At 44.0% G+C, this 25,679-nt stretch overlaps 2 protein-coding genes across 6 annotated transcripts in view; both read left to right on the top strand.

Annotated features, from left to right (window-relative positions):
* Positions 1-13,351, top strand: part of pdia5 (protein disulfide isomerase family A, member 5) — a 49,154-nt gene extending 35,803 nt beyond the window's left edge. For 3 of the 4 annotated variants that reach the window (XM_047337333.1, XM_035604526.2, XM_047337332.1), the window contains exons 14-17: positions 527-657; positions 4,913-4,983; positions 9,946-10,080; positions 11,160-13,351. In XM_047337333.1, coding sequence (XP_047193289.1) covers positions 527-657; positions 4,913-4,983; positions 9,946-10,080; positions 11,160-11,240 — 418 coding nt within the window. In that variant the 3' untranslated portion in view covers positions 11,241-13,351. The remainder of the gene's footprint in view (positions 1-526; positions 658-4,912; positions 4,984-9,945; positions 10,081-11,159) is intronic. The other variant, XR_007032130.1, reaches the window with a different exon arrangement.
* A 3,320-nt stretch (positions 13,352-16,671) lies between these two features.
* Positions 16,672-24,431, top strand: sec22a (SEC22 homolog A, vesicle trafficking protein). 2 transcript variants are annotated; one of them, XM_035604527.2, is made up of 7 exons: positions 16,672-17,120; positions 18,492-18,702; positions 20,271-20,434; positions 21,248-21,427; positions 21,970-22,088; positions 22,738-22,803; positions 23,077-24,431. In XM_035604527.2, exons 2-7 carry the CDS (start codon positions 18,521-18,523, stop codon positions 23,275-23,277), a joined length of 912 nt encoding a protein of 303 aa, XP_035460420.1. In that variant the 5' UTR covers positions 16,672-17,120; positions 18,492-18,520; the 3' UTR covers positions 23,278-24,431. The 2 variants fall into 2 exon arrangements, with proteins under 2 accessions (XP_035460420.1, XP_035460421.1); XM_035604528.2 differs by lacking the exon at positions 16,672-17,120 and adding an exon at positions 18,046-18,064.
* The last annotated feature ends 1,248 nt before the right edge of the window (positions 24,432-25,679 follow it).

The following is a 25,679-nucleotide window of genomic DNA, read 5'->3' as shown; positions in this document are numbered from 1 at the left end:
ACATTGGCGTGCATGTCTGAACGCAGCTGTGGAGTCTGACTCAAACTCCTGTACTCTGCAGTGATTTATTCCTGAGTTTAAACATTTTAACTGCACTTCCTTTCCTCTCTGATTAGCAATATTCTTTTTTCTCTACTAAACGGCGTCCCAGTGTAATAGATTCGTTTTGGAAAAGGGGTCACGGTGGAAAAGCAATGGCCCTGCGATGACATCAGCCCAGATGTGGCAATTACATGACTCCATTAAGGCAAGAGTCTGCGACCAAACGTCAACAGACATGATTTTTATATAAGGCTGACATATAAAGTCTTACGCGCTGAGTATTATATCACTTTCAATCCACATGTGGCCACTTGTCTCTTCTGGAAACAGGCATGTTGTTTATGTTCTGTTACGTGAACCTACACTACTCGGGATGTCTATTTATACGACTGTAACCACCTACGGCGGATGTAAAGCAGCCGTGTTTTGCACTTCCGCGTCGTATACATTATAAATATTGCTTTGCTCTGTTTCATGTCTCCAGTCCCCAAGCACCTCCTCCGCCAGAGCAGTCCTGGGAGGACAAGCCCTCCAGCGTCAGCCATCTTGGATCAGAGGATTTCCGGGAGGCGCTGAAGAAGAAGAAACACGCTCTGGTCATGTTCTACGCTCCCTGTAAGAGCTTCATTCATAACAACTCTATTAAACACCTGTTAAGTCGAGTTAAAAACAAAGGTCTGGGTTTACTCCCGTGCGGCTCTATTGTCGTAATTAGCACTCAGAGGTTTGCGGTTTCATTTCATATACTTGGCTGTTTTTGGTAAAAAAAAATCTTAGGCGTGTGTTAAGTTTTTGCACCCAAGCGTGATCATCGCAGCCCTGCTTGGTTGGGCCCTGCTGTGATCACATCCTGTGCATACACAACTCCTCGGAGCTGCCTGCCAAGCACCTCATCATCACACTGTATGTAAACTCCACCTAAGCCATGGGGAGACTGAGGAATGATCCACAAGACTGAGAATAGATTTTTTTGCGAGTCAAAAAGGAGACGAAAACACTGCTCCACCCCATATTTCAGGGAAAACATTATATTTTACAATGCTCTAGGAAAAATAAAGCAAAATTGACCCTAAACAAAAATATATCTTGGGAAAAAAGTAGTTAATGTTTGAAGTAGGTAAACTGTGTCTTTGTCTAATGTCGCTGCAACAGCCGGCAATTAGAATTACAGGGACGACGTTAAAATTGTGTTAGTGATCAGCTTCTTTGTGTTCAACTGATGGCTTTTAAAGCTCCACTAATAAATATCTGAAAAATTGCAATGAATCAACTTACTACACGTAAAAAAAAATAATTTGCGTTTCTCATAGTGATGAGTATTTTTTCAAACTCTGCAGCTCCACTGAGCTTTAAGCTCATTGTTCTGATTTTCCTTCAGCGTTTTGGTTTTGTGAGAGCAAAACCAGCCGAGCAACAACAGAGCCAGATGTTTTTCTCAAAGCGAAGCTAAATGGACTCACAATCACCGTTAGGACACAAGGTGAATCCAAATGACTAACAAACTAAACGGAGTTTTAAAAAAGATTCAAATACGTGAGATGTGTTCTGCTTCTACGGATCCCGCCAAAAAAATTCAATAAAAGCTGCTTTAGAGGTCACCACAAACAAAGTGTACGCAAACTTATCAAAAGTAATTTCGGCAACTGAATTCATCTATTCTCTAACTTGGCTTCACAACAACAACTTTGTTTTTAAAGAAGAAGAAGAAGAAGAAAAGTATTTTGGCACCAATTACCTCAGCTATTTTACCCTTTTGCATGAGACTTCCATGAAGAGAAAGGAGAGTCTCTGCCATTCAACTTGTCTTTGAAACGATTTATTTACCAAAAAGAAATGTGGGGACCCAGTCGTGACACTCTTCATATGAGCTCTCAAACACAGAAGGAATACAGAGCAGCCAACCTGTTGAATACCAACACGCACACACAGGCACTTTTCTCCCTATTTTTATTTTTACTTTGCCCATGTGTCTGATTAGGGCTTCAAAGCCAGACGGGGGCAGGTCGGCCATGCTGCTGCCTCCTTCTTCTACAAAGAGAGGCTCCAGATGCACATCAGTGCTGCCCTTCCACCCCATCCGCCCCCCCCGTCTCACCGTTTCAGAGCGAGACCCTTGCATCTAATAAAGCATGAGATGAGCTACAGCCGATCGCTAAGACGTCGAGGCTGGATATGCTTGACACAGAACAATCCGGTTTCCTTTTGTAGTGGTTAGGGTTATTAACTCTCAGCCTCAAATCAGCACAATTGACCTTAACACTACATCCACATTAGTACCCTGTAGTTTTGAAAAGGCGTCACTGCTGCTACGTTTCGCGCCTGTCGTCCGTCCACACTACTTAAAACAGAAAAGTTTGTGAACGCTGCTGACCCCGTCTTAGTCTGAAGATTCTGAGGATGCGTTGTAGTGTGGGCGGGCAGAAAGTGACACGCTTGGAAACGATGAGGCAGTCAACAGCAATCGCTTCCTGATTGCAGAACCGATTAATTTTCCCCTTTGCTGTTTCTCATTCCTAGTATTTTTTTGGAAGTAAGCGTGAATGGTCACGTGATATCAGGTGTGTTAGTGTGGACGTGGAGGTTATTACTGGTACGCAGCTGAAACACTCGAGTGGAAGGAGATCGTTTTAGTTTTAAAAGAAAATCATTTGTATGGACGTAGCCTAAAAAATTCTCTCTCGCCGCCTCCGGCAACACTAAGTTGATAGATTTAAATTAAACATTTGTGTAATCTGAGATGGGTAAAGGTGTATTTATGATGCTTTTGCTTGCTTGTGTGGTTTGCTCAGTATCAAGGCCTCTTCAGTTAATCTCCCTGCCAGTGTCTTTGTCTGCTGCTCTTCCCTTCCTCGCCGTCTGTCGCTGTAAAAACGTCAGTGTGTGCAGGTGGAGGAGAGAAGTGAGAGTGGCAGGTCTCATTATCAACCGCAGACCTCCCTTTATAGCCGCATTCAAGCAGCGTGGTTGACGTGCTGAAAATGTTCCTGTGCGGAGTGCTGCCACCTGCCCTTTCGTCAGTTATCCCTCATTCCGTTGTTTGTGGATCTCTGAGCGGTGACGACGAGCGGTCTGTTGTCATCCTGTGAGGGCAGAGAGAGAAAAAAAACCTGGCATATGCATCTGCTCGAATGCATCAGAGGCTTTAAAGGTTTAAAGGCCATTTAATGTTGCAGCTAAAAGGGTACTTAGGCAGGAAATGGTTTTCTGAGCCCTGCAGAGCACGGGCGTAGAGAGGTAGCTCTGCAAGGGGAGATCAATGGGCGGTTGCAGAGTTGATGTATAAATTGAGTTTTAGGTTCAGTGTGTACGTGAATGCTAGCGGGCAAACAGTGACTGTCCACTTCCTATTAACGCCGTTGTACAGAAATTGGCTGCAATCCACCTCGAGGGCAGTTCCGTGTGTGGAAGAGAGACACCTCAGCTCCATTTTTACACCTTTGTGATGAACTAGAGCGCTGCCGCTGACTAGCACTCTTGACGCTCAATGAGAGGAAATCGCCGCAGCCAGGTTCCAAAAAATCTGGTGCAAAGTGTGAAACCAGAAAAGTGGAAGCTGTCACATGGGTTTTGGAAGTGGGTAAAACATTTGGGTGTCCAACATGGACTGTAGGTTTTAGGGCCAATGCGGGAATTGCCTGAAACCGGCAATCTCCGGAATGACCAGCAGAGGGCGCCTCCGATTGGTTGTAAAAAATAAAATCTCTACTTCTCACTTGAAGTACCGTCCAATCGGTGCGCGGCTGCAGGTGTCGGTTGGCGGGCGTTGGACGAGCTCTCAGTCAGACACCGCTCCTAGGTCTGTTTGAAAAAAAAAACTAGGGTATCCTAGTAACCATCCACCAAACAGTCAGCACTGATTAGTTTAACAGTCATCGCTATGTAAGTAGCCCACAACTTTGCTCTCATCAGAATGAGCTTGGGAAAACTGTCGTAAATGGCAAAAAATAGTCCACATACCGTCTTTAAAAAAAATTGTTTGTTTGTGACTTTACCATGGGCTGATCGACTCGTCATTCCCCCCTGATCCTGCTTCCATCCAGTCACCCACTGACAATCTGCTTTTTATTCCTTTTTGGAAAATCCATTTGTCACCGCAAGAGGTGTTTGTACGTTTTTCCGGCAGAATATTGGCAGCAGTGGTCACAACAGTTTGATTGTTATAAACAGGAGGAGCTGGGCAATTGTCGAAAAAAAAGAAAAAGAAAAACAAACACCGTCAAATTCCATCAGAGAAAAAACTGATTTTCTCTGATGGAACAGAAGGGAAAGGATTTCATAACAGCAATCGCTCGGCCTGATTGCAAGCGCTGCCCCAAAAAACACATCTTTTCCGCGTTCAGTGAGCCGTAGCCCGAATGTGAAAATCTTCCCCCCTCAGATTAATAGTTACCTGCTGCAACCCGCTGCCTGTAAACATGATTTAGCTGCGGTACCTAGAGGTGTGTTTGTGTAAGTATTGACATACTGTAAATGGATGGCCGCGGGTGGCGAGAGAGAGAGAGAGAGAGCTCCGGGGAGGTTGTGTTTATGGCAGCAATAAAGAAATTTACGGTCTCTCATAACACATGAGCGAACCGTCTCTAATGTGGCGTAAACCTCTAAATAACTTCAGGACTGTGACGGGGGGGGGCGCACGTGCTTTATGAACATGTTGGAGACGAAGTACATGACGTATCACGGTGATTCTGCTCGCATCTGTGGACGTGTGCATTTTATGTGGTGCTTGTCATCGTCGCCCTGCTGTGCCGATCTTAAAAGGATGCGCAGCTCGATTGGCGTAAAAGTGTCATGCTGATGATGATGATGATGATGATGATGGTGGTGGTGGTGTAGTAGTAAACCCGTCTGTGTGTGTTCTCCTCTCCCACAGGGTGTCCGCATTGCAAAAACGCTGTGCCCCACTTCACCGCGGCAGCGGAGCTCTTCAAAGAGGACCGCAAGGTTAGTGTTGCTTCCGTCCTATCAGCTGAAAACACACACGCTCACACTCAAACTCAAGCTGGTTCTTGAAGTAACAATGTTCGTCTTCTCTCGTGAACCACTGGTAAGAAGATCAGTATGAATTTCCGAGCAGTTCGTACTTCAATTTAAGTGATGGTGTTTGTTAAGGAAAAAACTGTTTGTTAAAACACGCTGTCTATTGGTGCGTTCAGACCAAGCGCGAAGCTACATTTTTTCAGTTTTCCATATACAGTCAAAGACAACGGGTGAATGCGATTTCATGTCACTCGCGCCGGCGACTCCAATAACACGGAAATAGCATTATTCGCTTCACTCGCTCGAGTTGGAATATTATAGTTCCTCGTGACTCTGACTGTTAAGGTTTGTCTGACCGACAAGAGCCTTACACAGACACATCGATATTTATGTTTGCTGTTACGCGGCAGTATGAAAAGTTTTATCTTGTAGAATAAACAATGCCGAAAACATGCTGATGTTTACATTTAAAAAAATGTTCATTTTCTAAATTCAAATTCTTTATATTGGGCTGTGGTTGTGTTTTTCTTTTTATTTATCGTTATTTCAAGCCTCAATTACATTTCTTTGTCATAATGCTTTGATCATGACATCTTAGGAATCATTTTCTAAATATATATATCAACTGATATATCTGTGCCAGACATTTTTTACTCCCCAAAATCGGTTCATCGGTCCCCAAACGTCCATGTCCTCGGTCGGTCTCTGGTTTGTTGTGATGCTGCAGAATGAATTTAGCAGCGATCAGACGCCGCCCTGATTAAAATGGCTGTCGGATTAAGCTTCGAAAACATCTAAAGTACCTGAAACTAGACTCACAGAGGGAGAGAAAAATGTAACGCCACTCAGCCTGAAGCCATCCAGCATATTTCCCAAAATGCACGAGCCTTTTATCACATTATTTACAACACAGACCCCACTGGTTTGATTTTGTTTGTAGTGCCGTCAAACGTGAATTGGAGAAATGAATACTCAAATGTCGTAACACTTTCATGTTCAGCCCTTTATTGACTTTTTGTACAGATGTTTTTTGTGCAATTTTTCTGACAGCTCAATAGGTGTCAGATAAGAGTTTCATAAAAGGAGCAGGTAATCTGAATTCAGCCTGCAGCGTGATTATTTCATACTCAGTTTTAGATCTTTTGCAGAGCAGCGGCGTACTGAAAAACTCCGTCGGGCTGTTTCATCAAACCTTTGGCAAACTTCTGGGCTTTGAGGTTATTGCAGGTTCACGCAGCCACAACGGGACACACTCACTCTCACCCTCCTCCTTCATCTCTGCTTCTCCCTCATGACTCGTGTCCCAACACCCTCCCACTCCTGCTCTTCACTTTTTAATGCCCTCTGACTGCAGGGCTCAATGTTTTCAAGCCTCTTCAACTATGTGACTCACTTTCTCTCTCTATCTCCCTCTCACACACACACACACACACACACACACACTTTATGCACGTTGTTCCAGCAGTGCCCAGGCGATCTTGCTCTTTTCATTTGTGTGGAATTATTCAGAATCATTGTCAGATGTCCTCAGCAACTAACTCAGTCATCCCCTTTTTCTGAGGCAATCCTTTGTAACATTTCTCGATTTGCAGTAAACCTGGAAAGCTGGAAATGTTGTTGCGCAACTCTTTTGAGTGTTGCCTTTTCAGCTACAACTCTTTGGAACGTGTGCATTCCCCATGTTGACTCCTTCGTTCCCGGAGTGAACGGTAAAATACATAAATGCACCGTCAGGCCCTAAAAGAAATGACATCACGTCCTCAAGGCTGTAAAAAAGTTTCCCAATAAACAAGATTCCCAAAATGAAACACAAACAATTGAAACCCTAACCACCTAATGGGGGGGGGGGGGGGGGGGGGGGGGGGGGGGGGGGGGGGGGGGGACGACATTTGTTTAGGACTTCCAGAACAGCCAGAAATGTATTTTTAATGTTGGGTTTTCCAATATCTTCCAGCCTCAAGGCACCTTGGCGTCGCTTCTCCATCCAGCTGTGGTGTTCGTATCAAACCGGTGAAGGTTCTATTGGAAGTTTAAGATCTTACTCTCACGTCTGCCCTCCCCCCCGGTGGCCAGCGGAGGTGTGTGTGAAGTTGTGTTGGAACAGGGGTAAATCTAAAAGGGCCTCGGCATGTGTTTACTTGGCAGTCCTCTCCTATTTATAAAGCCGAGCCCCAGTGCATTGTACCGGGGCCGGTGTTGATCACAGTCTATTAGCCGCCCCCTTGCCTCATTTACCAAAGACAAACACGAGCTTAGCTCCGGCTTGGAAAACACAAACAATTAAAAACTCCACATTCTGAAGCTGTCTGTCAGCGGGGGAGCTGCGCACACGGGGGTTTGTTCTGAGCTGTTTGTCTTTTGCCTTTCCCAGATTCTAATCAATAGCGGCATTAAAGGTACACAGTGGCTGGAACTGCTTGCTTGTTGCCACTGCAATGAGCCATTCAATGCTCGGCGTGGAGTTTCCTCCTTTTATCCATGGTATTTCATGCACAATGGTAATTGCCCCATTCCTGGAAAATAGTGAGCGTGGAATTCTGACCAGATCTCCAGCAGCGTTATGAAGTTTGTCCAGTGTCAATGGGTGTGTGAAGGGGAATGGGACACAATGTTTCAACGCCGCGTTCATCCCTGTTGGACTTACTCGCTTGGCACACTCCCCCCAAAAACAGTCCTCCTCATTAGAGCATGATGGAGACATTCTCCCGTCAAGTTGCCTGAAAGAGCTTGTTTGCTTCGCACATACTGTACATGACTGGGATGAAATAAAAGATAAAACTTTCCAAGACATTCCAAATATTCCTGGACTGAATGGATCAAATTCGGATATGCGGCTCCTTTCCCAGACGTTGAGTATGGGAATAAACCTTTTTGGGGGGCGGGCGTTCAACATGATTGATTCCAGAAGTTGTAGTAACCTGCTTTGGCCACTGAGGCAAAAATCATTCCACAGTCCAGCACAGTTTCTACGGGGAAGGTACGCCTGCGACCGAGAACACGCCGGTACCAAGAACCAGATAAGAATGAGTCAAAAAAAAGTCACTACATCGACTGGCCCTCCCCAAAAAATCTCTCTAGTCTTTGAAAAGTCTAGTTGAGTTCCTTGCCTTTGAATATAACTAATACAGATCAATTAGAAATATTACTAAACTTACTGTCGTACCAGTTTTGCAGACGATCTCTGAAACATCCATATTTAACACTAAAGTAAAGGAAGTGTGTACTGAGTCTTATCATTTCCGTTTGACTACCACTCTGCTCTTCGACGTGACATTGGGGAATATGCTCCTCAGAAATTTTTGCACTTGGATTGATGACTTGATGTGTGGTTTCTCCCCCCCCCCCCCCGTCACCTGAAGGCGGATCAATAATGGAACTGGCTGCGGCCTTTGGAGAGCAGCGACTCCACAACTCCATTCCGTTCTGTCAATTGGCAGCTCCTCTGATTGATGACGCCGGGCCGAGCAGTCGGACGGAGTCCGTAGTTAAATGATGTCCCCTGTTGGTGCTGCGACTGCTTGAAAGTCCTCGTAACTCAGAGGTCGTCAAATGTAAAAAGCTCCTGGTGCGGACAATATCTTCTGGGGAGCTGTCCCGCTCCGTGAAGAAAAGAGTGAGTTTCACGCTTCGTCGTCAGCGAAATTTCCGTCGACTGCGTTAATTCTTGAAGATGAAACACCTCGGTCGTGCTGAATAAACACGCAGCCTCCTGCCTGTGAAATCATCCTGTCGCCGGGCAGCACTTAGACACCTAGTTTCAGACACATGATTAATGGATTGACGGAGAAGAAAATCCCTTTATGGGCTCAGTATTGCTCACTGATGTGTAGTAGACGTCGTGTTTTTTGCCCCCTCCCTCCGCGTTCCAAGGCGCCACTCGACGACAGTGTGCGCTCATCGAACAGCGTGTCGGTGCAGATTCTCAATATTGTCAGTATTTGGTATAAGCATAAGAAAAGAGAGGCACTTGTATTTCGTAATTAGGACATGGAAGTTTTGAGAGGCACTTCACGGTCGGGCGCGCCGAGAAAAAGTGTCTAATGTGTTTTCCTTCCGCAGCAGATCTGTCATTTGTTCATTCAGCTCGGCGCCCTGAGAGAGAGAGGGTGACATTTCATCTGTCCAGAAGGACGCGCCGACTCGCCGAGTGAGCCATGTATCAGTGAGGCGGCATTTGCGCCTTATTGGGGCGACTTGTCGCTAATCGATGCAACGGCCTCGCGACACAAATCTCCCCTCGTTGTTCTTTATGTAGCAGTGACTGCTGTGGGGATGTTGTTTCTCTTCTCCTTCATCCACTGCAGATGGGTTAAGCTGAAGAGGAATGCATCACTTATGTCTTTGCCTCGACAAAGGTGTGGAGTGGTCTCATCGCGAGGCTCGGGCGACATCGGAGTTACAGACTACTTGTCTCGTCCTTAGAATTTCATCTGCGCAGTCATCACGTGATATTGAGTTTTCTATTGTTCTATCCTCTGTGTGCTATTTAAAATATTGATCTGCAGTTATAATAAAGTTTTATTTGCGCTCAAAAAGGTGTAGTGGGCTGCTTAAGAGGTGCAAGAGAATCCACAACTAATTGAGGCCAAACAGTAAAAAAATGCTGGAAGTGAGTTGAAATCCTTTAGTTATATAGAACAATAAAACGTGTAATGACAGAATGTGAGCTGCTGCAGCGTAAATAGACAAACGTTAACGTGGCTCCATTAAACGTCATCAAGTTGGAAATGGTTTTATTGTCAGAGAAATGAACGGCTTATCTATTTTAATGCGCTGCTCGACTTCTTCTCAAACTTCTTTTAACACACATGCAATGCATGCATACATGCAACGTCCTACTCAAGAGTTTTGTTTGTTTGATGTTTGACTCATGTTGCATGAGTCTTCATTCCTCATCGTTCCTCTCCACTGTCGTCTGTTCTTCAGATTGCGTACGCCGCGGTGGACTGTACTCGCGGACAGAACCACGAGCTCTGTAAGCAGGAGAGTGTCGAGGGCTACCCGACGTTCAACTACTACAACTACGGCAAGTTTGTGGAAAAATACAACGGCGATCGCGGGGTAAGTCGTGCGACACACGTCACCTGCCCTCACGTCTGCTTTGACTCTCACGAATGATTTCGTTGTCCGTGTTTGGGACATAATGTATAGTGTATTGTTCTGTCAAAGAGGGTGGATGTTTGCTTTTTTAACTTCTTTGGGGGACATATTACCATAAGTGGAAAGAAATATCATGTTAGCTGAACTATTTATGGCAACAGCCAAACTTTCCCTAAGCACTGGTTACTGGTCAACAGTCGGCTACTTCATTATATTAGTTTTTGATCCTAATGAACGAGTATTGATTCACACGGTTTGATTCGCTGTGGCAACATTCCCAAAACTGACCAAAAAGTATCAAGAATATGCTAATGAATCCACCCCTGAATGAAGAATATTTCAATTTTGAACTGATGCCATGTTAAAATAAAATATTTCATATTGTCAGGTTTTTTGATGATGATGATTCTTAATTGCAAACCTGTCGGGTATCGGCGTAGCTTTGAATATTTAAAGACGGTGGGCAATAAAATGCACAAGAAACATGATTATCCTTCACAATAAGTAACAATCACATTGGAAAACTTATTTTAAAAATGCAATAAATTAGATCTGTGTTTGTACCAGAGGCACCAAATTTGAGATTTCAAGGCCAAACTTTTTCTCCGGTGAAACGCGCCCGTCTATCTGGCTACTTTTTCCTTCCTTGTGGAAAGACCTGCGGGAGATCAGATTTTCCAGGGTCAGGGTGTCTCACTCACACACACACACACACACACACACACACACACACACACACACACACACACACACACACACACACACACACACACACAGTAGCACCCAGAGTATTGTAGATCCGACAGCCGCGAAACAATGCAGGTAGAATATTTTGGCCGAGGCTCGAAGCAGATTGACCTTGAACTTGGCAACAGCATTTCGATTCTGTGTTTACGTCTCTTATCTCGAATGCCGTCGTGGCCAAGTTGAGATAATGTTTAACGACGGGGCTCATTTATTACGGATCGGCCGGAGGCATTTCAAGACTTGCAAGTGGCTTGAAACTTTTGTTCTCACGAACTGTTCCTCTCTCTCCGCAGGAGGCCGGCTTCATAGGCTTCATGCGCAGCCTCCGAGGACGGGACCAGGAGAAGGTTGTCAAGAGGAAGGAGGAGCTTTGAGGGTGGTGGGCACCGAGGGGGGGAGGGGGAGGGGGCCGTTGGACTGCACAGTTTGTCATTGCACTGTGACCTTTGACCCTGGCAAGGGGCCCTATCCGCACTGACATGGGAGACTTGATGACCTCAGCGAAAGGCAATTTTTTTATACCAACAGAAAACCTAGTCAGTCCGAATGGATATTCTGACGGGCGGAAAATACACAAAAAAAAAGTGATTTCATGTTTTTTGCCCAAACACTGTGACTGCATATGTGAAAAGCTACACCCTTATACAGTATCTATGCAATACTGACCCCTGCTTCGCCCTGTGTGGGGGTCAAGGAGGAGGCTTCACTAATCCGTCACTGATCCAGTCCCATCGCCCCCGCTCCGCCTCCGCGAAGAGGACACACGCTGATTATCGACAAACACCCAGGTTCCAATATTTTTGTACAGAGTCTTCACGTCTCAAATCTCACAGCCATCCAGGGAATCGCTTCTTCTTCTTCTTTTCTTTTTTTTTATCCTCATAGAACAGTTGGAAGAAGATTTAAAACAGCCAAAAAGCCGAGTGTCGCTGTAGGTGATCAGGTACCGTAGCAACGTGAGGGAGGTGAGATCATATTCTCCATGCTTCCAAACTTTCACGATTAGTTTCACTTTTAGATTTAGTTTTTGTTTTTCTCAAAACTGTGGCCTTACAGATCTAAAAAAAAATTTAATGAATCAATCGCTTGAATGGCAGAAATAGAAAAATAACCCTAAGTGGGAGGGGGAATCAGAGGCCTGGTGCCCTGGAAGTTCCCTCGAGTACGTCGAGAAAACATGTAATGCCAAATATTACTGCACGTTGCCCTTGATATATTTTCACGCTTTCGTTCATTTCCATATTCAGTCCGCAAACGTTCACATGGTGTGGTGACATCTCAACCCCTCGTTCGTCTCGCGTTGTTCATTCAGAATCGGTTTTCACCGTCAAGTGGTCAGGGCTCGTTTACATAAGCATGTTGATTATGAAATGTCCCAGAACTTAAATCTTCCCTCCGTCCGCGTAAGTAATCATGGATTTCCCGCTCAGTTTCCTACAATACATATCCCCTGAGCGTTCACATGTTGTTCAGGGAGATGTGGAATAATTAAGACCAAAGTTTACACTTTGGGCTTTCTGGGTTTTTGTTTACGACACCAAGGAGCCATCACATTTCAGGTATTTTCAATTAATACCTCATTACTCATTACTCGGTGTATGAGTAATGAGGTATTAATTGACCGATGTCTCCAGGCCCCCCCCCCCCCCCCACCAGCTTCTCCCATCATAGCATCATGATCCATTCATCATCACTATTACCTCTCGTTGTATTTAATGCTAATCCCCGACGCCTCGGCCCCACTATTATGAATATTTAAAGGCCTGATCTGTAGCTGGACTTGTGTTTTATTATTCACGACTTTTTTTTCTTCTTTAATTATGAATAATATGGTTCTCAGGGATCGCGAAACACAATTAAAGGGAACTAGTTTGTTTGTAATCGTGCATTCCAGCTGAATAATTTGGAGCCTTTGGGTCACCAGATTAAATATTGTTTGTGTCCCTCCCACCCAAAAAAATAAATACTGAATTGACCTTTTTCTGTGCTATATCAGAATATCAGTAGACGTTACTGAACCTTTCCTTGTCAGACATTACTGTGTACACATATTGTTATTCTTAATGGTCTCACATGTTCCGGCTGGCACCAAACACGTTCTTTGTGTTCAATGCGACTGTTGACATTTCACGGTGTGTGGCGAGAGCTCGTCGAAAGAGTTCCTCGTTCCGAGAGGAAGTCGACGCGTCGATGTAATGAGGTGTTCGCTCCCCTCGTGAGGGGGGAAACGATGGCCGTTGATTACTTTGTCCGTTTTTGTTTTTCCATAGGAAGCTCCGCGGTGACACCACACGTTGCTCGAAACCACCTCTGTCTTATCCCAAAGGAATCCGTGTCTGGGGGGAATCTGTCACACTTTATGCCAAGAAGTCATTGTTGCCTTTGTTGACTTTTGCTGTGCCCAGCCATATGTAAAGTTTTGCCCCATGCAGTAAAAGGACCTTTGCGAAATTGAAAAAATAAATAAAGTCAAACTTTTCCAGAACATTTTCCCCCTCGTTTTTATAACTTTCCAGCTGTTGATTTTTTTTTCTTCGCATAATTACATTTGGGGTGCGGCTCAATGACATTTTGTAGAGGCATTCATGTTGACTGATGATAACTCCATGTTTAAGGGTTTGTTGAAAGCATAGAGGTGTCGGGCGTTGACACTGTGATTGACAGCTGATACTGTCCAATCGGTTTATTTTTGCAGTTGTAGGAGTACGTGCAGTGGAAGAGCCCTCAGTCAGATATCTCCCCCCCCAAATATATATGGTTACCTCTGGTATGGTCAAAATACAAAACTCGAGGCTTCTGTACAGCAGCTCAGAAACCACTGAGTGACGTCTCTGTGGGTTGAACGTTAGAAAACATATTTTCAACTAAAAGAAAAACACAGAAGAATACCTGGCAATAGCGACGGAAGACTTTGTAAACGAGAGCAACACGCTACACTGTTGGCACGATGGAATAAATATGAGTTGACCTTGTCGGGTGGCCGGGCTGATGGATTGCCCTCCGCGGAAAGCACCTTTTTTTTTGTGGCTGTTTATTTTGTGGACACTTTTCTCTGCTCTGCATCTCAGAAGGGGAAACAAATGGACCATGAGCAGCACTCGGCAGATCTGACACTGATGGTGTTATTATGAGAAATAGGCTGGGAAATGGCACAAGGCCCCCCCCCCCCCCCCACACACACACACACACACACACACACACACACACACACACACACACACACACTCTCATGGTGACTGGTGTTTCAAAGATGACAAGCATGTCAAGTACAATGAGGGGGGCGGAGACTTCGGAGAAGGTGAAGTCCTCACAGCTTCCACCTGAAGACTCGGCCTATGAGCTGAGAAGTGACTTTGAGACTTAAGTTTCTTGCGACTCGCAGGGTGCTGCAGGTCCGCTTAGATAAAGTGCTGTTGTTGGGATGCACGCGGTGTTGAGCCACAAGCAGCAGGCTGATTAATGCGTGCGAGCGCAGGCAGAAACACCCACTCCATCCCAGTTTCACTTTAGAGGATTTGCAAAAGGGGCGGCGGGGACATTTTTCATGCCTGCGCGTTTGCCTCTTTGTGGTGTTTTCTTTTTTATTTGATGGCGGGGAGGGACGACGAGCGTTTGAACCTGCAGAAGAAATGGAGGGGCTGTTAATACAAAGTCAAGGTCTGCTCGGATTCAAGTACCCTCAACAGGGGCCCATTTTCCCTTCATAGATAATTGCGTTTGGGGCCAGTTCAGGGTTTGATCTCTGCGATGTTAGACCTCACTTCTGCGTCTTTGTTTTCATCCTCAAGTGCGTGACCCCTTCGCTTTTTTAGATGCAGATAAAAAGCAAACTACCTGCTGTTGATTTTTTTGTTCATGGTTTGTCCGTACACACTCAAAGTCCCGTCCTATTACTATCTATTGTTATATCGTTAAGCCATTCAACACTGCTGACACTGGGACAAATTGGCCCCAAACACCAGAACAGTGGAATAAATGCGCTGCTTGCAGAGAAATACATTTCAGATTTTTTAGCTCATTTGAAAATGATCTGCATTCTTTGCTGTAAGATCACTATTTTTTATTTTTTTTTACTCTCCGTAGAAATCAATGGAGCTGTTATTCAACACTTTTTCCTTTTTTTTTTTACGATATCGCTAATAGAAATTGGTAAATTATCATTGAGCAGATCCATAACAGCTGTACAATGAAAATGTAAAGTCCTGACTATTGTCTGACAGTTGAAACCATCAAGAGGAAGTGAACAAACCTTTGAACGAATAGACTCTCTGGGTATTTATTGTGGAGACGACCTCTATGGTAAAGATGGTGTATCTCCTGTATGTTTTATCTCATTTGCCAGCGGCCACCGGCCTCCTCCCTGTGTTAAGGAATATAGTTACTGCATTTTTCAATTTACTAAAAGCTGAGATTGAAAATAGTAGGAGATAAATTTCATGAATTTCTAGTGGGGGGGGGGGGGGGGAAATGTCCAAAAGTCCTGCAGTCGAAACCAAGAGATTGTTCCCAAATGTATATTTTTAGACATGTCATGGTTTCTCGAGACTGGCTGAGTTCAAAGCTGAGCCTGTATAATGATGACGACACCCTGGGAAAGGGCAAAACTTGCCGCCGCTGATGCATGTGAACGCGGACGTGTTTGCACACCTGTTACGACGGTGTCACTGTGAATGACAACACTGCCTTCCTCACCGCTGACATTCCCCCCCCCCCCACACTCCGAACACTGGCTGAGACCCGTGGCAATTCATCAACCTGTCAGCAGCGAGCAGACATCCATCATCCGTCTCCTCTCTCCCCCCACACACTCTCTGGCACAAAGCCCCGCGAGGGACGGGACGGTGAGGAGGTCCCTTCAGGGCTGACACATTGCCGGGGCTCTGGGGAGATTGCATAGGTATCGTGTGAAGGATGAGGCCAATAACTGTCCCTGTATTGTTTTCATTTCCTTCTCGCCTTTTTTTCCGTTGAGATTTTGTCCATATTGTAACAGCAGAGGAGGAAAAAATGCTGATGCCGGCGAATGGCCCCATTGCAGGAAGGAGTGAAGTTTTGGCAGGCTCTGGGAACACATTCATTTTTCATGTTATTTTAATTGCAATATTTTAAAGAAGGAGAAAGAGTCTCGGCATCAGATCCTTGCAGGTACAGCTAATTTGTATCTGGATTTCAGTGGGGAAAGTAGCAATAGGAATTCAAATGAAGTAAAATGATGAAGTGAAAATCTAAATCAAGAAACACAAAGTTAATGAGCTCATGAATATTAACAAACTCAGTAAGGGAGAAGTTATTGAATAGAGTAATATGTTTACGGTCTACCAACCTTGTTGGACTGTAGAATATATCTATTAAGTAGCGTTTTGTTATAATGTGTTATCTATATATAGTATATGATCATCTCTTATAGCTCCCAGCACTGATAGGCTTGCTTTTATGTTTTGCACTGTTGTGTTTATGTTTTCCATTATCTTGTTTCACATTTTATTTTAGAATATTATGTAACTTTGTTTCAGTGCTACAGGATGTCCTCATGGCCCTGTTTTTTTCAGGTAATTTAAAGTAAAAAATAACAACTAAAGAAATAATACCAAGAACAAAATAGTTAGTTATTATAAACTCCATAAGATTGGAGACAAATTTGCAACTTTATTCGAAGGACAAAAAAAATCAAAAGACATAAATCGTGAGGAAAAGAAGAAGAAAAAAATATATGAAATAAAAAAAACAACATGTTATCAAAATTGCATTTTAAAATATTACATATTACAATATGTCATAAAACTTTTAGTAGTTAGTTATATGTGTTATAATTAAAATTATTGTCGGAGAACAAAAACTTGACAAAATCAAACTTTCTATAATAGACACAAGATATTGCAACGATATAATAATGCGACGGCGTGAGTCGACACGAGACGAGTGAGTTCAGAGATGAGAATGTGGCTCATCTATGCAAATGAAGCTGTCATGTACGATTTGAATGTGAATTCTTCTAATACAAACGGGAATAAAAAATTATTAAATTCTATCCAACTATGTTAAATTAAAAACCGGACGAGATTAAAAATAATCCAGATGTTTTACAAATCATCGTTTCAACCAGCGAAAGTAGTCTTTCCTTTACCCACAATGCAAAGCGAAGCAGCCACGTAAACGCCAAGGATCGTCGCCGCTAGCTTGTGGCTCGCTAACTGCGTCCTGCTCACGGAGCAGCATATCGCGGGTGTCTGCATGACGCTGCACACGTCTGCCAGGTATTGAGTGCACAACTTACTATTCAACATAATTGGATTATAGGACATTAATGTTTCCTTCGGTTTCGCTCATATCGTTGCTCCTGAGTTGTGGGTGCGCATAGCAGCTAGCCGCTAGCTCCCTAGCATGCTAACGTTAGCGTGCAGGGAATTAGCTCATTTGACTTCCGGTGGCTAATCATCTCCGATGGAGCCAGTGCGAATGTTTCATCTGTGATGTAAAGTGGCTTGCTGGTGTTTTGGAAATAAGTGTGAAGAACATACGACACTCGTAGCTGACGCGCGGACTTCGTCTGGCAGCGTCGTGACATGTAAACAAAGCTAACTCCTCTAGCTAGCTGACCTGACTCACTGTCCGAGCTAACGTCTTCTCCTCTGACAACACGTCGTCGTAATGTCTTGTTGTTGTTGTTGTTGTTGTGGTTGTTGTTGTTGTGGTTGTGGGGCCTTTAATCATTCAATCGTGTTATAACTCTGAGGTCTGTGAATGTTGCTTTGGGGCTTTGCAATGTTCGTGCTTTGCCACGGGAGCACTGGAGGCAAGCGATCACGACCTGATGTCTTGTGCTTCCTCTCATTCAGCCACAGGAGCTGTCCGTGGTCCTGACACAACCTTTTGGAAAGCGTAATGGGAAAACACTCTCAGAAACCCGAGCTCATGGGATTCATGGGTGTCTCGAGTGCTTCGACAAAAGAAAGATAGATAGACGATGAAAGATATTTGGCCTCTTATACGTATCGTACGTACGTCGGGTTTTGAGATGACGTCATTGTCAGGGGACAGAAAGTCATTCAAAGCACATGCAAGAGACATATAATCATTATCATGATCGATTTTTGGTGTCAATACAGGAGCATTGTGAACTGTTTGAAACAAAAGCCCCAACAAACTAAATGATACTTTTTTCCAAATGGGGGTTTCCATGGTGGGGCCAGCTCATAAAGTGTGTTGCCTTTATTTTCCATTATATCTCTCCTAAGATGTTTTAACTGTTTTAGATATGTCACATTAGTTGATGAGAGAATGAACTGAATGTCTGCTCAAGCCTTTTCTAGCAAGTAATAAAGTAGGGTTAGCAGTTATTGCAGCTTAATGATAATTTACATAATCCATACCGCAAAATAAATGGTACCTGAGTTCTATACGTTCAACTCAATTTGTTATAGACTATAGGTTTGAAATGCTTTATGTTTTGGGTTAGAAGAACATCAGTTCAGTTCAATAGTTTTGCTTGAACCATGTAGGATGGTTCCTCGGGGGAACAAGGACTGAATGTCCATGACACATATTAGTTTGAATAGACCTTATGCCCTTTGAGTCAGATCGCAGTTCCAACTCCTCAACATGCTTTCATTTCATCTTGTTCGCAGGCCTTCTGCGAGACTGTCAGAGCTGTAAGATGTCGATGGTGGTGTTTGCGTCTGTGGTCCGGGTCGGCGACGGCCTGCCGCTCTCCGCGTCCACGGACTACGAGCAGGACAAAGAGCTCCAGGAGACCAAGAGGCACCTGAAAGGTCTCTCCAAAAAACTCAGCCAGTTCCCCGACCGCTGCACCCTAAAGACGGGGCCGTACAATGTCAAGTAGGTCTCATCAACTGTTGATTAAATGCCCTGATGTTTTACCCTTCAGGACATAAACCAATGGATGTGGATAATTGTTAGCAAATTAGAAACATAATTTATCAGCTGCACGTGATGTGGAACTTTGAATGAATTTGCTTTATACGTTTTCAAAAACAGAAATATATCATTTTTTTCTGCATCTTCGTCCAAAGTGGACGCACAGGTGACTTAACAGTCAATTGCTGACAGTTCCCCCCTCACGTCTACTTGAACCCCCAACACAAATTTTAATGGAAAAATGCTTCTTCTTTTTTTTTTAGTTAGAGTGATTTGACAGCTAGGTTTTTAATTTTCTGAAAGCTCTGCCAGTGCTCGGGGAAACGCTTTGAATTGCTCTCGAACTCTGTTTGTCCAGAGCTAATTAGTTCTTATTAAAACAGAGGACGTGACCTCAGAATAAACTTTTAAATCAGCCATCAAGTGAGTCAGCTTAGACCTTTCAAAACAAAACAGAGCCTCTTTAATGAGCGAGAGCCCGGAGCAGCTGATGAAGAGGAGGTCAATCGAAGGTGAAGGTCACGAACGAGGCAGGTTAATTTGTCCTGTGATATCTTTTTATTTCACGAATTTACCTCAGATTTAGGGACAAAGATTTCTTTACATTCCATAATATTTAAACATAATCATGCTGTAACTCATCTATGCATCATCAGTTTTTACCTCTAATCTAGAGTTATTTAATCTTTTTACTCAGCTGTGAGTTTATGACATATTTTCCTCATCTGTCTTGCGCATCGATCTGTGCATCATCCTGTCTGGAGAGAGTCGGGATAATGGAAAACAGATTTGTCCCCCAGAAGGACGTCGGAGGTGCTGATGCACTAGTTGAAGCTGAACATTGACTTTTGACACACTCCTCTCTCTCTCTCTCTCACATGTTTTCGTGACTCTAATCCTGATTTCTTTTTGTCTTTGCTTTTATTCTCTTTTTAGACACTTATCTTTTGTTTGTGTTTCTGTCTTTTAATTGTGAAACCCTTTTTGACGGCAGGTCTTGAACAGGGCTTCAGAAATTAACTTCACTTCACTGCAGTCGGCTTCTTATTCACGATACACTCAGATCACTGTTGACAAAACTTGATATTTATATTTATATATATATATATATAAGTCTGTTGCCTGCAGCTACACAGGAGTTCTTCATTTATCTTTAACACTTGTTCTATTTGTTGACATTTATGTTCCACATCCATTTCGACGTGATAACCGATTTCCCCCTCAGTTGTGTTGAGAGCTGTTCAGATAATGTACAAGTCTTTTCTATCTGGGGGAATTTAATTTGTGCTCAGTGTAATAATTAAAGCTGCAGGGCCCAAAGTCGGCGTCTGCTCAGGTGCTTCTGATTCTCACTTAAAGTTATTTTTCCTCCGACTAGATGTGTGACTGTGAGAGTGTCGGCACAAATGTACTGAAATAATTTTATGAAACACCTTTGTGTTGTTGTTGTTTTCTATAATCTTGACTGTATTTAGCCAGAGTTTTTTTGTGTGCAGCGTATGAAAAGTTAATAATGTTGTGTGTTTCAGCTTCACAAGCTCACTGGGTGTCGGATACCTGATGGTCTGCACCGCCAACTACCCCAACGTGCTCGCCTTCTGCTTCCTGGACGAGCTGCAGAAGGAGTTCATTGTCACCTACGAGCCCAAGCGGATCAGTACCGTCGTGCGGCCGTACTCCTTCATCGAATTTGGTGAGTGAGCTCCAGAGCTGCAACAGTTAATCGATCAGTAATCGACTACTAAATTAATCGCCAGCTATTTTGATAATCTTTTTTATGAGAATATTCTCTGGTTTCTTTGCTCCTCTGTGACTGTAAACTTAATATCTTTGGTGTGTGACATTTTTCACCATTTTATGACATTTTATAGACCAAACAATTGATTAATCGAGAAAAATCGACAGATTAATTGATTATTACAGCCTGTTTATTTTTCTAAGTATCACATCGTAAATGTTGTCAGTTGCTCAGAGTCAAAAGGTGACGGTGACTTTGTTCATGAAGATTATTGTAAAAGTTCTAATGTGAAATAAGAAGATGAACCAGTGTCTCTTCCAAAACTAGCCACATGTTAAAGTTTGTTTTTAGATAGATGTGGAACTGCTGTTTCTTTTTTTTATACAGACAGTCTTGGTCGTGCTTATTTTTTCATCATTGTTACAATTTTTAAGTATCAAAATGTCCTTCACAAAAAATCTCAAAGGCCACGTGTTTGTTCAACCAATGATCCAAAACCCTAATTTGTAACGATACGATCGGGCAAAAGCAGCAAATCATCAAAATTTGAAAGAATGCTTCTCATGTAAACTTTATAAATGACTCAAACACTAAATAATCTAAACTGTTGTATCAGTTTGGTAAACAAACATTTCAGTATCAAAGAATAAATTATTTTTGCATTAACCCTGAGAGAAGATGTCTCCGATACAAACAATCTGTCTACCCCCCTTTTTCTCTCCACGTGTCACTAACCACCTTGTTGTTGTGCGAACCGCGGTCCGTCAGACACCTTCATCCAGAAGACCAAGCAGCGCTACAACAGCCCCCGTTCGCTGTCCACCAAGATCAACCTGTCTGACATGCAGACGGAGATCAGGCTGCGACCGCCCTACCAGCTCTCCCCCGAGGACTTGCAGGCCGTCAACGGATTCTCCGTGCACAGGCCCTCCAAGTACAAGGGCATAGGTAGGACCCTGCGCTGCTGCAGCAGCACACACACAACTCTTTAATAAACAAGGTGTTTTTCAGTAAAAAAGCCTCAAATACATGTTTATGTCATGTGGTCAGTCGAAGTGTTCCCGTGTTTCTCTGCGGCTCAGATCCTCCGGCTCCTGTACGATCCGTCACACCTCGGCTGCCCCCGAGCTCAGTGACGCCGCGTCAGAGCGGCTCTCCACGCCTTTGTTCACTCCCCCTGCCGGTCTCCCGTTTCCTGAGAACATAAATATTTTTGGTCCCAGGGCTTGCAGTATGCTTATCTGATCATAGTTATGGATCCCTCCTTTTACTGTGCCAGAATGTTCTGGATGTCAGCAGATTTTTAAAACAGTGTTTGTTTGGCTTATCGTTCTTGTTCAACGATTTATCTTTTTATCCTGCCTATTGTGTTTTTTTTAAATAAAGAATTACTTTTTCGTAGAATACATAGGTCTTGTTATAAGCACTTTTTTTCTTCATTACGCTTTTGTAGTCTGTGATAAAGTGTCCGTTCTCTCTCTCTCCTGCAGCCCCCACACAGATGCTGGAGCCAGTGACTCTCCCGGGCATCGTGTCCTGTGTGCTCAGTGTCCTCTGTGGAGGCCTGAACCTGCTGCGAGGCGTCCACGCTATCGAGAGCATACTACAGGTACGCTCATAAAGGGAAACTCTGGTTTAACTGGAAGTTATGATGGCGATAACAAACTTTTAGTTCCTGAGATCTGAGGAACATTGCAAACAAAAGAAATCACAAGAAACAGAAGGCGAGAAGATTAAATTATTACCCAAACAATCAGTTGTAATTACTGACATTGTAGCAGCGTCCCAATTCGGGTGGCCGACAGGCCATAAGACGGTCTGGTCTACGGTGGATTTGCGGTCACCAGTATGCTCCGCCCTCACAGCTGTCACCTAGCAACGGAGCTGCAGTTGCCCACGATTTCAAATGTTCGTTTGTCAGCGGCACGCAATGAATCCTGGGATCGGTCGAGCCGGGGAAGTGTCGAATCCGCCGTTGCTCGGGGATGGAAGGAAGTGTTTGTTTAAGGAGCTCTCGACCAAAAGTCTCAAATCAGAATTTTTATTTCAGAATATTATAGTGTCAGTTGGCTGTATCCTATCCATTCTGTTTCTTCAAACTGTAATTGCCATAATATATTAAATAATATTATTTAACCAAATTAAAAAAAGAGCAATGGAAACCTATGAATTTTCCTATTAGGGCATATCGGTTACGTGATGCCTTGTCTAGACAATGGAGGACTGGAGCTAAAAACAACTTTTCTTTCTGTCTGCAGAACGACGATGAAGACTTTAATTATGTGATTGCCTTCTTCCTCGGCACAGCGGCCTGTCTGTATCAGGTAAGTGATAGTCTGCGGTAAGAGCAGCTCATCACCGGCCGACTGGCTGACTAATGACCCTGCACTTTACAGCTCAGCAGCCTGTCAGCTAGACTAACATTAGCACGAGCCACAATGCAGTTCAGCCCCACCACCTCCTCTGAAACGTTTTCATCTTCCCCTTTTGTTAGATTCATATTTCTTCTCTTAGATAAGTATCTGGAGTCAGAGGATTTCTTGAATAACGATGACCAATGCTAGCTTCACATTCTCCTGTGCCGCTCTTCCTTTCAGTGCTTCCTGTTCGCCTACTTCTCTGTCTGGAGGAACAGTAAGTCCTTCCTGGCGTTCGCGCTCATCTGCCTGTCCAACATGTATCTGTACGAGCTGAGGAACATGTGGCAGATCCTCTTCCACGTGGCCGTGGCCGCCTTCATGACCCTGCAGATCAAACTGAGGCAACCGCAGGGCAAAGCGCCGGACTATAACGTCTGACGAACACAAAAACTAAAGGACAAACGGACCTTTCTGATTCAGACGTCTCACATAAGCCCTGGAGATGCAGCAGAGGGCGGCGCTGGCCCTGTCTGAGCACCAGTGGACGGATGTGAGGACTCTGCCGCAGCCTCGACTCATCCGTGGATCTTGTTGGATTGATTCGAGAAGTCGTCTGTTCCCCGAGACTTTTACTTTTGCTTTCTTCCATTGCGGCTGCAGCTTAGGTCAGAGTCCTGCAAAGAGGATGCTCAGTTTTGTCCTGCTCTGCTCTCACAGCACGTTCACAATTTAAGTATTGAACTCAACCTGTCGTGTGTAAACCGTACATCCACTTATCACCAAACTCAGCTTCAGACTCACTGTCTGAAGGGCTGTTCTAGTTCAAGTACCAACGCAGAAGATACAGGTTTTTAAATATCTTACTTTGAGGAATGTAAAACCTCCTTTTTCCTTCAAGATATTACGAGGACACAGCAAAATAGTTATTTCAAATCAGACACTTCTCACTCCCACAGGTGAGAAGAAGTTGACCAGACGTTGGAGACGACAGAGTTCCATTTATGAGCTGTGGACACGTTTCTTTTTGGTCAGGTTTTGTTTTTTTGTTTAGTTTTTTTATTTATTTTTTACCATCGTCCTGCTCGTGTCCAAAAAAATTAAGCAAAATTTCCCCGGCACTTTTTGCACACGTGCCCGTGGTCATCAGACCTGGTGCAGGACTCTGGTTTAGGTCTCGCCTTCAAACTATGCAATGCTGCCTCATGTTTTTATATATCATTTCAGTTTTTGGTGTATTCTGAATTCAGGAGCCAATTATCATATCTTATTTTGCAGAGAAGATTTTAGCTATTTATTTACGGATTTGTGGGTTGGCAAGCGATTTTTTTCCCAAATTTGATTGGTTGACTTGTTTAGTTTTCTTTTCTTTTTGCATCTGCCTGTCACCGAGCCGCTCCTGCTCCTGCAGACACAAACAGCCTGTTAGCATTCACTCCCCACGTCGTCGCCCACACAGCCTCCAGCGTGCGCCAGAGTCAAGTGACACTGTTAATAAACAAGTCTGCGTTGGCAGCAGTGGAGATACTGGCTGTGTAGTCGAGGCCAGAGGTGGGGGGAATCATCAGTGCAGCAGTGCTGCCCCCCCCCCCCCCCCCCCCCCCCCCCAAAAACAACCCACATCATCCCCACCGCCACCGATCCTCTCGCTTCAGACGTGTTTGCATCTTGGAATCACATTTAACGTCATTATAATCAGGAGATGCCACATTTATCGGAGACAAATTAGGTTAGTTTTTTCAGTTTCTCCCTCTCCTCCAGTCTGTTAAAGGTTTTTTTGTGTTTGTAGAAGGGTTTCAAAGTCCGACTCCTCTTCCTGAAAGAAAACTCTGCTCCTGACGATGCTTCCGTAACGTGGTGACGTCACCATTTTACAGAAGTGCATTAAGCCCGTCTAGCGGCTAGTCTGGCAACACCCCCCAACAAAGCCGGGTAACGCAAGTAAATTTCCTACACGCACTGGAAACGGTTGACCAATTATAATACTGAGACCAGCTGACCAATCAGAGCAGACTGGGCTTCATCTTAAAGAGACAGGAGATTAAACAAAGTGTTTCAGACAGAGGCTGGAGAGAGGAGCTGCACGAATTGGACAGTCTGAGGAATCTGATGTTTACTGGACATTAGAGCATGTAAATGCTTTTCAAGTAATAACCCATATTAAAATTATGAACCTGAATGTGAGCATGATATGTCTCCTTTAACCAGTGTGAGATTCCTTCCCAAACCAACAATAGTAAAGAAGGAGCAGGGCAGAGGGATGAGTCATGCCTTTCATTGTTCATGAGAAGCTCAACAGTCGGTGCCAACGTTGTCACAATGCCTCTTGTTTTTTCAAATAACGCGTCTCTTTGCTGGACGCACGCAGCCTCAGTGTCCGTCTGGCATCTGCACCACAGATGTGTCCGGGGACGACTGCTGCTCTTCAGCTTCGCATGATTCATCATCGACAGCCGAACCACACCTACATGACCTAATGGTTCCTTTAACAATGTGGCTCGGACTCAGATTTGATCCGAGTCCACTGGCTCTGATTGCTTATGTTCACGTTTTTCCTTTTTCCACAGCAGTTACAGAAGAAAGTGGGCGTGTCGTGTAGAATAGTAAAAAAAATAAAAATATGATTCATAAGATTTCATATACTGGTTTACGCAAGAATGGAAAGATTTCCTGGGTCTTTAAAGCGTGGGAGTGAACTGCTGTATGCGTCATACACATTTAGTGTTAAGGTACACTGTTAAGTGAGACACAATGATTTGGTCACAATAGGGAAATGAACAGTTACTGTAAATTTAATTCAGGAAAAGAAATTTGTGATATGAAATGTGTTTGAACACTGGATT

Source organism: Scophthalmus maximus, chromosome 14 (assembly GCF_022379125.1).
Source record: "Scophthalmus maximus strain ysfricsl-2021 chromosome 14, ASM2237912v1, whole genome shotgun sequence".
Lineage (NCBI taxonomy): Eukaryota > Metazoa > Chordata > Actinopteri > Pleuronectiformes > Scophthalmidae > Scophthalmus > Scophthalmus maximus.
This window is presented reverse-complemented; position numbering and strand designations above follow the sequence as displayed.